The sequence below is a fragment of the Anastrepha ludens genome, chromosome 2, assembly GCF_028408465.1.
Source record: "Anastrepha ludens isolate Willacy chromosome 2, idAnaLude1.1, whole genome shotgun sequence".
Lineage (NCBI taxonomy): Eukaryota > Metazoa > Arthropoda > Insecta > Diptera > Tephritidae > Anastrepha > Anastrepha ludens.
The window spans coordinates 66,868,161-66,880,657 of record NC_071498.1 but is presented as its reverse complement, the minus strand read 5'-3'; the positions used below and the strand labels follow the sequence as shown (position 1 = coordinate 66,880,657).

The window sequence follows — 12,497 nt, the reverse complement described above, 5'->3', positions numbered from 1 at the left end:
ATAAAGTTCCAGAAATAATCGAAGTTGACCGGGATGTTAGTAGTAGCCAAAGATTGACCATAAAACAGTTTTAAACCATTTGCCAAAAAACATTATTGATTGAATTTCCATTTGCGAAGTCTTGACCAAACGGAATAAAATCGATCCACTTTTTAAAAGGCTGGTGAATGGTAATGATAAATGTGTCACATACCACAATATTATGCGAAAACGATGAAGCAGTTCAAACGGTGGCCAACCAGGACTAACGGTAGGAAGGTTCTACTATGTATTTGGTGAAATTTGAAAGGAGTCATTTATTATGAGTTGCTTCCTTATGGCCAAAACCTCAATTCAGATTAATCAGAAAACGTCGATTGACCAGAAACGGCCAGAATTGCTCAACAGAAGAGGTTTTATGTTCCACCAGGGCAACGCAAGGCCACATACATATGTACCTTTGTAGTGACTCGCCAAAGACTCCGGGAGCTTGGTTAGGAAGTTCTTTAGCCCGGATCTGGCACCAAGCGATTACCACCTTTTTCTCTCATTGCAAATCTTTCTGAGTGGTAAGAAATGGATATCAAGAGAAGATTGTGAAAATCGATTACCAGAGTTTTTCTACTTTTGTGAGTGACTCATTATGAAGTTACCTTTAAAATGGCAATAAATTACACAAAACAAAAATGGTGCATGACCCAAATCGGGCAATCCCATAATAACTAAAGTTTTGAATTTTACGCAAAAATAATGGGGTTTTCTTCAAACTAATATTTTCAGTTTTTTGTGATTTTTTATATATTTTAATTTTTTTTTATTTTGTTTTTGTTTTTTATTTTTTTATTTTTTTGTTTCTTTTTTTATTTAATTTAATTTAATTTAATTTAATTTAATTTAATTTAATTTAATTTAATTTAATTTAATTTTATTTTATTTTATTTTATTTTTTATTTTTTTTATTTTTTTATATTTTTTGTAGTATTATTTTTTTTTTTTGTGTACAACCTACACCCACACAGTGACATATTCATCTTACTCGGCGTAAATAAATGTTTTACACTCACTCAATCACTCACTCACTCACTCGCAACGCCACTGATGAATATGCGATATACTTTACTTGAAAATGTGTTTGTATGTGTAACAGCATATCTCCAAAATGTACCGCTGCTGTTACGCACTTGTTTTGCGTGAATTCCATTGCTGCTGACAGCTGGCTGTTAGTGCGCAAATGTCAACGGTCGTATTGCGCGCACTTGCAGGTGAATGTTGACGACTGTCAAGTGAGTAAAAGTTTACGGCAATTTTTTCAGTTTTTTCGCATGCATTTCTTGACACTAAAACAATGCTGAAGTCCCACTGACTACTTCAATTCTCTACTCCAGCTTTGGTTGTTGCCTCATACCGTTCGTTCTTAAAATGTGCTTGCCTTGTGCCAGTTGCTGTGTCGCATTTTGTTATCCTTTCACGTTGACAATTGGCGCGCGCGTGTTTCACATTTGCCACCGTCAACATAACTAACTGTATCCGTTCTTGACGTCACGGTACATTTTCCACTGTCATGTTTACAACTACCAACCGCGGATTACAATTCCATTCACCAACAACAACACATATTCATGTATTTATTATGTATGCATGTGTGTGTGGTTCTTTGAACCTAGACCTTTCTATGGTTTTAGTTTGTATTTGATGTACGCTTATATTTTATGTTAGTGGGAGTGTGTGCGTATTGCAAACTTGACATCGAGTGGCTGCACGTCTAACAGGACCAGGGCAAATGTTTGCATGAATGGGTCACAAACTGCACGTTTCTTTTGCGGAAGTGTGCTTGTTTGTGATTAGGCATCCACACCTGTGTTAAAAATAAATTGAACGCACGGAGTTACTAAGTTTAAAAAATGTTTTTTTATTCATTTGTTTTTATGTTTTTGGGCAAGTGTAGTGCCTTGCACAGCAAAAACCATATAACTCAAAGCTCCAAACTTTGTAAAAGACTCGTAAAGAATTAGAAATTTCAAAAAAAAAAAAAAATCCAAATTTCAAGATTTTTATTAAATTTTTTTAATAAAATAAAATTTCTGGGTATGCCCTTTTTTATTATTTATTCCTAGGATCCCCTTCAATCTATACAAACAGTAAGTATTTAAAAAGGCATTCATAAGCTTAGAAGATTTTTTTCTTCTATTCTTAATTTACCATAACAACCCGTTATCGGGTTACACACTGCTGAATAATGTCTCACCGGTTGTCTCTGTTTTTTCAATTTCTTAAGCCAAGCGAAGCGAGGTGATCTTTAATTTGCTCCTTCTACCGGACACGTGGGCGTCCTCTTCGCCGTCAATATCTGCCAAAAGCTCATCCAGCTCGTAGTTCAATGGAATGTGGAAACTGTACTTTTCTCTCGAATACTTCAAGAGCCACTGCAGCTGACTGTTTAACTGTCCAGACTTTAGCGCCATAGAGAAGCATTGGGATGATGAACGCTTTCTAGGGTGTTTGTTTTCGTTCGTCGAAAGAGGGATTTTCTCTTCAATAATGCACTTAGCCCAAAGTAGCACCTGTTGGCAAGATTTACTCTTCGCTGGTAATAGCGAAACTAAAAGATTTGAAGTCCTTTACCGCATCGAATTTATAGTTGGTAACTTCGTTCTGTCGTTAAAAATGCCGCGAATCCCTACAGGACGCCAGCATATATTTGGTTTTGCCCTCGTTTACCGTTAGACCCAATCATGCGGCAGCACTCGGTGCCATCAGCATAGGCAAGGAGCTGGACACTGTTATAGAAAAAAGTTCCGATTCATTCTACTCCCACCCTGCGAACCACACTCGTCATAAGAAAGTTGAAGATATGGCGTGAACGGTATCAAAGGGTTCGGAAACGTCTTTTCTTATCTTGCGTTTCAACTTGGTCTTCCTTGGGCATGCCTTCTGCTTGTCATATCAAACCTATAAGTCGTTGCATGCCCCTACTAACTTATCTCCTCCAGTTCTAAACAGTTCGTCAGGCAAGCCATCAGCTCCGGGAGCTTTGTTGTGTTTGAGCCGCTGCATTGCACCTTTCACTTCGGCAGGACTTAGGGCAGAATCAGCACTCCATCATCCCTGATTGGGGATTGCGGGATATCAGCTCCGGAAGCAGGATCTTGCGAATCTATTACCAAATCACCATTTTCGTCTCTTGAAATCTTGTGGCATTTTTTGGTAAAATTTTCGTGCGCCATTCCTGTTGTGACTCATCTCGATTTCCTCCCACTCTGCCTTTCATTTTGCCGTTTTTTGGAGCATAGGACGGAAACTACTCTCTTCCAGCGGTTTCTATCATACGAATAGTTCAAGTTTGACTTAAGGAACCGAATTGCTGGCTTTAAGTGCGTTTCGTCCTCATCCACGCCATCTTTGGGTGACCATGACCTTTTTGTGGATTCCATTCACAAGCCATTTGAGCTATTTTGCTGTTGTCTCGAGAAACTTCCTGAGATAAACAAAATTTTAGATCTCGAATCTCGTGACTGCCTTTACAGGACCCTATCCGCGAGGTATGCATGCTTCGATATCCGGCATTACTTCGAGTTACTTTTGCGTCCGCCGTATGGAGTATGAGGCATAATCTTTTCCTTCTCCTTAGATGCCTTGCTCTCGCGGGGCAAAGATTTAGGCATTTTGGCGCTCATTTCTTTGCTAAGCCTCGTGATATGGCAGGTCTTGATATTAATCACCAAGCGTGCAACAAGGTAAACGCGAAATATTATCGGGAAAGTATTCTGGAGGTTGCTTCGATGCCATGGGCAGATAAACATTTCGTTGGACATTTTTACAGGACTCGGCAACGTCTCACAAAGCTCGACTGAACAAAGAATGGCTAAAAAACAACGTTCCGAGCTTCATAACGACCACACAATGACTCTCAACTTTACCAGACGCGAATCCGATGGATTATTCTTTTTGGGCCATTTTAGAGACCAAGGTTCGAACTAAAAGATTCACCAGTCTCGAGGTGCTGAAAAAAGCCACTGTCCGCGAGTGAGCCAAAATACCTGCAAGTCACATTCGGGCAGCTTGCGATTCGTTTCTGGACTGTCTCAAGTCTGAAGTGACCATAGTCAAGGCAAAAGGTGGTCATGTGGAGCAAAAGTAAAGTGATTCTTAATTTTTTTATTATTTTCACACAGTTTTTCCTTTGAATTGAATAAAAGTAGTTTTCCTAACTAAATTTATGGCCTTTTAATTGGTCAACTGGTGATAATTTGTGGTTTTGCAATTGCGGATATTGCGATTTTCTCTACCGACTTTCACATCCGCTAAGAATTATTAAGCCTTTGCAATTAAATGAGTTTCGATTCGTGCTGGGTCACTATTGATGGTGCGTCGTCGCTCAATGCCACAACGATTGCAACATGTCGCGTTGCTGGAGTATTCAAACACAAATACTTATGTACGCAAACAGTTGTGACAGTCGAATGTAATTCTATCTTCTGTTGTCGCTGCACACAAACAAAGTGCCCAACATTTATCTAAAGCTTGCTTGAAACAGTTTTATATTTTTATTCGTTTACACAGCCAACTCTCTACCTCTCCCTGTCACTTTGAGTTTGCAACAGCATTAATGGCGATTTTGTTGTTGTTGTTCTTTGTTTTCCGACACTTATTATTATTTCTTTTTCGTAGCAATCCGCTGCTGCTACGTACGGTGGGTATGTCGGGGTTGTCATTATCCTGTGACGTTGTTGCATACAGACGGGCATTAGATTTCGTTGCCGCAGCTGCCCGCGAACACCATGAGGCGCCCACACATGTAAACAAGCACTCATATACAGACACTTACAAGTATATTTACCTCACTTGTGTTTCTCTAATATTCTGCTTGTAATCAGTTAATTTAGTTTGTAAGTTTGCTGCAAAAACAAAAAAGGAAATCTCAATGTGCCACACAAATAACAATAAATAAATAGATTACTTACAACTTAGTAGCGAGCGTAGAAACGTACATACATACATAAGTACACACATACAACTCAGCAAAACAACTGCAATTTTATATTATTTACTCCGGTAATTCTTTGCTTGCCCTGTCACGGCAGCGAACTTTGTCGGATCCACCTGCGCGCTCAGATTACCAACAAAGTTCTGCGCTTTTGCTTTATTGTCGTTCGGAGTTGCAGGGTGTTGCACGCATGTGTGGCATAATTAGATTTTACTTTGTGTGTGAGACAAGCGCAAAGCACACTGCCAAAACGAATGAAGGCTTGTCAGGGATATCGGGTGGAAAGCGTGGAAGTTGATAATGTTTACTGACATTAAGGTTACTAACTATTATTTATAAGTAGCGAGCGATTATTATGCAATAATTGGATGTTTAGAAATCTATTATAAATAATTTGCACCAAAAGGAAAAAGTTCTCAAAAGAGTGGAAGATTTTATGTGTTAATATAATATTTAGGTTAGCTTAGGTTAGGATGAGTGGCTGTCGTCCGACACACTTATGTAGGTCTGAATATAGTCCCATTGTGATATCACTGGAGGTCGACCCTTGAGTGTTTTCTGAAGCAACTTTTAATAATTTAATTTATTATACAGGGTCCGACACACGAAGTGTAACCAATTAAAAAGGACATAAATTTAGTTTGGAAAATTACTTTTATTCAATTCAAAGTAAAAAATGTGTGAAAATAATACAAAATTAAGAATCACTTTACTTTTGCTCCATCTGACCAAGTTTTGCCTTGATTATGGTCACTTCAGACTTGAGACAGTCCAGAATCGAATCGCAAGCTACCCGAATGTGACTTGCAGATGTTTTGGCCCTATCACGGACAATGGCTTTTTTCAGCGCTTCGAGACTGATGAATCTTTTAGTTCAGACCTTGCTCTCTAAAATGGCCCAAAGAGAATAATCGATCTGATTTGCGTCTGGTCATTTTGTGGACGTTATGAAGTTCAGAACGTTGTTTTTTAGCCTTTCTTGGTTCACTCGAGCATTGTGAGACGTTGCCGAGTCCTCTTAAAACGTCCATGGTCTGCCAATGGAATGTTTGCCTGCCCATGGCTTCAAAGGAACTTCCAGAATACTTTCCCGATAATATTTCGCATTTACTTTGACGCCAGTCTCGATGAAATCGATTGGAGAGCGCCCATCTTCTGTTACAACGGCTCAAATCATTACCTGTGGCGGGTGAGATAGGGTTCAAAATGCCTTCGCACTTACAGCGATCGTCGTCTACTGCGTTGAGTGGTTTGGTCACTAAAACGACACTTCCTCCCCTACGGGGGGACACCCTTCCCGGAACTGATTTCTATATTACTTCGTGAAGGCCCAGAATGGCATCCATAAAGAACCAATTCTATTCACTCACGTCTGGGACCACCATATTTGTACCCTGCTTCCATGCTATAGGCTCGTCTGTCCCTGTCTCTGAGGCTTCACTTTGTTGCACTGTGTTGAGGCTTATCTTTTTCCCCGTAGGACGTTCTCGATGTATCTCTTTAACGCATGCCAGCTGTCCTGGCGTTCGAGCATTTTGCTATTTATGTTGCTCGGCGTGATGTCGCTAATCTGTTTCCTCAGAGCATCTCTTTTCGCGAGATATCTGTCACAATTACAATAAAAAACGTGTGTTCGGCGTCATCGTTCGGCGCTTCGCAGTATATGCTCTTAGAATCGCTTGCCTTGTCCATTCGGTTTAGGTATCTCCGGAAGAATCCATGGACCGAAAGGAACTGAGTTAAGAATTAATTCACTTCCCCGTAATTCTTTTGGACCCATTGGCCTGTTGATGGAATCAGCTTTGCCAGCATCGCCGTTCTGCGATGTTAGTGATTACGTGTTTCTTCTTGGAATCCCACGCATCTATTCGTTCGTGAATTGGTATTTGTACATAATCGGGGTGAATGTTTAGTATTGTGTCTTCCCTTGCATGCTCGTTTGCTTTGCAATTATATTCTATATTTCTATGGCCGTCACCCAGAACAGGTATTTTTTAAAATATTGCGATACTTTACATAATAATTTGTGGCATTCAACTACCGCTTTTGACTAGTACTTTACAGTTTCTAACTATTTCACGGCTGCTTGACGATCCGAGTAAACATATACTACCCTCGTAGTTAGGCGTCTCTCCTTTAAGGGCAATAAACCATCTCTTAAGGCGATAACTTCTACCTGAAATACGCTACAGAGATTAGAGAGCGAAATAATGCACTTATGCTTAGCTTTTCAGAGTGAACTCCTCCACTCTATTTTCGTCATCTAACGTACCACTGTCCCAATCCTCTTTAGAAGGGAATATTGTGATAAAAAGTTTATTAAAATGGAGTTGTACACTGTTACAGAAATCTGTAGCGAGTGCCCTCAGCCTCAATGCTGACTTGGCTATGCTGACTTCAGCTATGTTATATAAAATCTAGTCTAATAGAAGCGTGACCCCATAACCTAGAAACTAGTTGACCAATTCGATTCTAACAAACATGGGCTTATAATATTCATATTAAATGAATATATAGTGGCTGTTGGGAGCAGCACCTAATTTACATGACCTAATTTAAGTATAGAGTTAATTGTATAGTTTTATTTAATAATTTAGTATTGTAGTCTAACTTATAAGATTGTAATATTTTTAACTCGTAACACCTGGTCACCCTAATCCTTGTACTTGTCCTTGAATTATATTAATACACATTATCCTATATTTGTCATTTTCCTAACGTTCGTATCAACGCATTCTATGTACATACATTGTATATAAGCTGTGCTAAGCAAATATTTCGAGACTTGAAGCTCGACATCAGCTGAGGCCGGTGAACTTAACATTTGTAACAAACACACGAACGCGTAAACTCTGTGAAAAATAAATTATAAAGTGGTTTAAAAATAAAAGTGTTTAATTTGAAAACTATTAGCTGCCAAAAAAGCTTGGTGGTTTAACATTTTTGGTGACCCCGACGTGATATTCGTGTGTTCTAATTGTGTAAAATTGAAATTATTATTCAATATAATAACATTTGTTATCCCTTCGAAAATATCGTGTTACGGTAGTTAATTATTGTCGCGTAGTCGTTTTAATACCTACCCAATAAATAAAACCGTTTGTTAACTTTGTGCGGGACTTGTAAAACAAAACAGTTAAAACCGCAACCTATATTTCTATTTACTAACTTTTTCAACGGTTTCCGTGTACATAGAACCGTGCCTATAAATTCGTGCGCTATCAATATAACCGGTCAGTTAATTTTAAAAGTCGAACGTTCAACATGTCGCTCAGTCCAGGTAATGGTACCTTCATTAGAGGCGATTCACCAATTACTGCACCAACGAGTGGGCAACCGTCTTCAGATCGCGTGTCGTTTTTAAAGCTGAAAACAAGGTCAGTCTTTAATCGACTTCAGCATACAGCAGCAGAGATGAACAACGAAATGCTACAAGGCATGGATGAGTACGGCTTGGCAGCAATCATGGAATCAGTGGGAGATTTGAAAGCAACATTCACCGCCGCTCACACCAGTTTGGAGGAAATGGACTTTGAGTCTATCGCCAGTGACCTGCCCTGCAAATTCGATGCTACATTGGTGAAACTTAAGGCGAACCTGCAACGAGAGATTGGGAGACGTAGCACAGGTCAGCACTGCTCGACATTCAGAGCGAACACTGGTGACTCGCAGTCGATCATCGTGAATGCCAATCGTTCTCGCTTGCCTTTGCTAATGCTACCTAAATTTAGTGGCGCGTATACCGAGTGGAGCAACTTTTTCTCGATGTTCACCTCCGTCATTGACAACGATGGCGACCTGACGCAAAGCGATAAGCTGCAATACCTGCGTTCCTGCTTGAGTGGTGCTGCTTTGGATACTATCCAATCTCTGGAGATAAATGAAAATAATTATAAAAATGCATTAGATTTACTCAAAAAACGTTTTGATAACAAGCGAATTATATTTCAGGCACACATCAGACAGATCTTTGGGCTGGACAGGGCAGATGCATCCGCAAGCAAGTTGCGGAGTTTGACGGACAAGGTTACATCACACATACGCGCGTTGCAGTCGCTTGGGTCACAAGAACAAATCGCTGACTGCATTATAGTTGAACTACTAATCCAGAAGTTGGACAAGGCTACTCAATCCAAGTGGGAAGAAAATTCATCTAGCAACGAACTGCCGTCGTGGGATCAGTTAGCTGCATTTTTGGAAAAGCGGTGTCGTACCCTCGAAAATGTGGAGCATGCCATACAAACCCAAACGGATCAAGTTGACAGAAACGGTAAAACTGTAAGTACAAATATAAGAAAATCATTTGTCGTTTGGAATGCCTCAGTAGGTGGTTGCGCGTTTTGTCGGTGCCCAGATCATAGAATTTACCACTGTCAGCAATTCTCCACTCTTTCTCCAAACCTTCGCCAAAAAGAAGCCAAGAAGCTCTCGCTTTGCCTTAACTGTCTTAAGGGTGGCCATCAGATGAGGGATTGCAAATCTGGATCCTGTAGAGCTTGTCAATTGAAACACCATACGCTTTTGCATTTTGACCGCACATCTTCTGCTTCAACTTCTATATCAGGCCCAGTCACGCAACCACCCACATTGAAATCAAACACCATAGCTGCAACATCATCTGTCCCTGGCCATGCCCTCACTTCGAGATCTCCATCTGATGCTGTGCTTCTAGCCACTGCAGTCATTTTTGTCAAAAATCGTGCTGGTACCTTCGTGCCATGTCGGGCGCTTTTGGATTCGGGTTCCCAGCTTCACTTTATTACAAATCGTTTTACTAATCAATTACAACTTCGTAGGACCAAATATTCGGCGGCAGTTTCGGGCATCGGGGATGCCAACCTGTCAACTGAAGGCTATTCGGTCAATGTCGTACTGAAGTCGCGGACTTCAGATTTCTCAACGCACATCACTTCCGTCGTTGTTCAAACAATCACTGACAATCAGCCTGGTTTTTCAGTGAGCATCGCGGACTGGAACGTCCCTTCGAACATCCAACTAGCTCATCCCAATTTCAACATACCTCAGCGTATTGACTTGCTTATCGGAGCAGGACTATTTTTCGAACTTCTCTGCGTTGGGCAGATACAGTTGGCGCCCGGATTTCCAGTTCTTCAAAAAACTCTTCTCGGTTGGGTGATATCAGGTGGTGGTCAACAGACTTCTAAGCTTTCGTCATTTGTGGCCAATCAAAGGTCTTCGAGAGACATCGACTCTGATACCCGACGAGACGATTTGGTACGTCGCTTCTGGGAAGTAGATCACGTTTTTGAGCTAATCACTAAAACAGCAAGGGAGGAGCTCGACTGCAAGGCGCATTTTCAGCAAAATGTTTCGCGTTTACCTTCAGGCGAGTACTCGGTTCGCTTACCTTGGAAACTCGGCACAGAATCATTAGGCGAATCATACACACAAGCAAAGCGACGATTTGAGAGCCTTGAGCGCAAGGAAGATAGCTCCACAACAAAGCTCAGGGTCGTTTTTGATGGTTCTGCTGTCACAACTTCGGGCCTCTCATTAAACGAGATTCTAATGGCGAGGCCGACCATACAACCCAAACTTTTTGATATTCTTATTCGCTTTCGTACGTTTCCCGTTGCACTTATTGGAGACATTTGTAAGATGTATCGTTGCGTTCGCGTATCTGCAGCCGATAACATTTTCCAGTGCATTTTGTGGCGGGACCTTCATCACATTTCTGATGCAGAAAGGGATACCTTCCTTAAATTCGATGACGCGCGACACCTTAGAGGCACCAGAAATTCTAAACGGTCTGCACTATCAACAATAGCTCGAAAACCTTTTGAGCACATCATGGCTGATTTGCCTAAGAAGAAATGTTATATCAGCGTCTTCATCTGTTTCGCAACCAAGGCCGTATGGAGAGAGCTAGTGAAGGACCTTCCAACAGGTGCTTTTTTGGAAGCTCTCAAGCTATTTACGACAACACGCGCCATGCCAAGCTGTATTTGGTCAGACAACGCAACCAATTTCGTAGGCGCTAAGAACGAGTTGAGAGACCTAAAACGCCTACTCCTAAGCCAAGAGCACCGCAGTAAGGTTCACGTTCACTACCTCAACAATGGTTTTGACTTGCGATTCATACCACCTCGTTCACCACATTTCGGCGACTTGTGCGAAGCCGCAGTAAAAATGGCTAAACAGCACCTGTACCGCACTCTTGGCTCTGCAATTCTTGGTTTCGATGAACTGCGTACATTGGTATGCCAAATCTCTGCTATAGTTAACCTCTTGTACATCTTTCAGAAAATCCAGAAGACCTTGATGTTTTAACTCCAGGTCATTTTCTTATTGGCGGCCCGCTTACAGCTGCTCCTGAGCCTAACATCACGCATTTGAATTACAATCCACTCGGTCACTGGCAGCGTGTCACATACTTCTAACAACTATTTTGGAAACGGTGGAGCGAAGAATACCTCACTCTTTTTCAACAAAGAGCAAAATGGCGCACCCCTCACCCCAATGTGCAAATCAACGATATTGTATGCATTAAAGATGAAAATTCAGCGCCTCTTAAGTGGCCTCTTGCGCGCGTCATCGAAGTCATTACTGGTGAGGACGGTGTTGCACGAGTAGCTGTTCTACGTACATCCACTGGCCTTACACGTCGAGCTGTTACTAAATTGTGCCTCCTTCCGACTAAGGAATCAGTTGAAAGCCCTGAACTTTCAACGGAGGGGAGGATGTTGGGAGCAGCACCTAATTTACATGACCTAATTTAAGTATAGAGTTAATTGTATAGTTTTATTTAATAATTTAGTATTGTAGTCTAACTTATAAGATTGTAATATTTTTAACTCGTAACACCTGGTCACCCTAATCCTTGTACTTGTCCTTGAATTATATTAATACACATTATCCTATATTTGTCATTTTCCTAACGTTCGTATCAACGCATTCTATGTACATACATTGTATATAAGCTGTGCTAAGCAAATATTTCGAGACTTGAAGCTCGACATCAGCTGAGGCCGGTGAACTTAACATTTGTAACAAACACACGAACGCGTAAACTCTGTGAAAAATAAATTATAAAGTGGTTTAAAAATAAAAGTGTTTAATTTGAAAACTATTAGCTGCCAAAAAAGCTTGGTGGTTTAACAGTGGCTTTTTTAGTGAGCCAGAAAACCAATAGTTATTCAATTTAATATTAAAAAAATGTTCAAAAAATTCAATGTAATGAATAAAATCTATAGTCACCACCATTAGCTATAAGAGCTGCACATATTCGAATCATATTTTGAAGGTAATCGTCTCCAAATCTGCTTGGTAACTATTTGACCGTCCTTAGTTGTTTTCCTTTGAGTTTTTGCTTGACTCTTGCCCAAACATTTTCAATATGGTTGGCATCAGGTGACTGTGAAGGCCAATCCGTCTTCTCAGTCCCATTTTGCTGTTTCCACCCTACTCATGTTCGGCTTCGAGCGCTCCGGAGCCGATAGCAAAACTTTAAATGAATTTTTCTCCAAACTATGTTTTTTGAACTGGTGATCACTGTAACTTAAAAACCCCTTGG

General features: G+C 40.6%; 1 protein-coding gene across 1 annotated transcript; it reads left to right on the top strand.

Moving 5' to 3' along the window:
• Window positions 1-8,227: 8,227 nt before the first annotated feature.
• LOC128865111 (uncharacterized) lies at window positions 8,228-11,364 on the top strand. Its single transcript, XM_054105134.1, has 2 exons — window positions 8,228-11,174; window positions 11,228-11,364. Exons 1-2 carry the CDS (start codon window positions 8,228-8,230, stop codon window positions 11,362-11,364), a joined length of 3,084 nt encoding a protein of 1,027 aa, XP_053961109.1.
• Window positions 11,365-12,497: the final 1,133 nt, after the last annotated feature.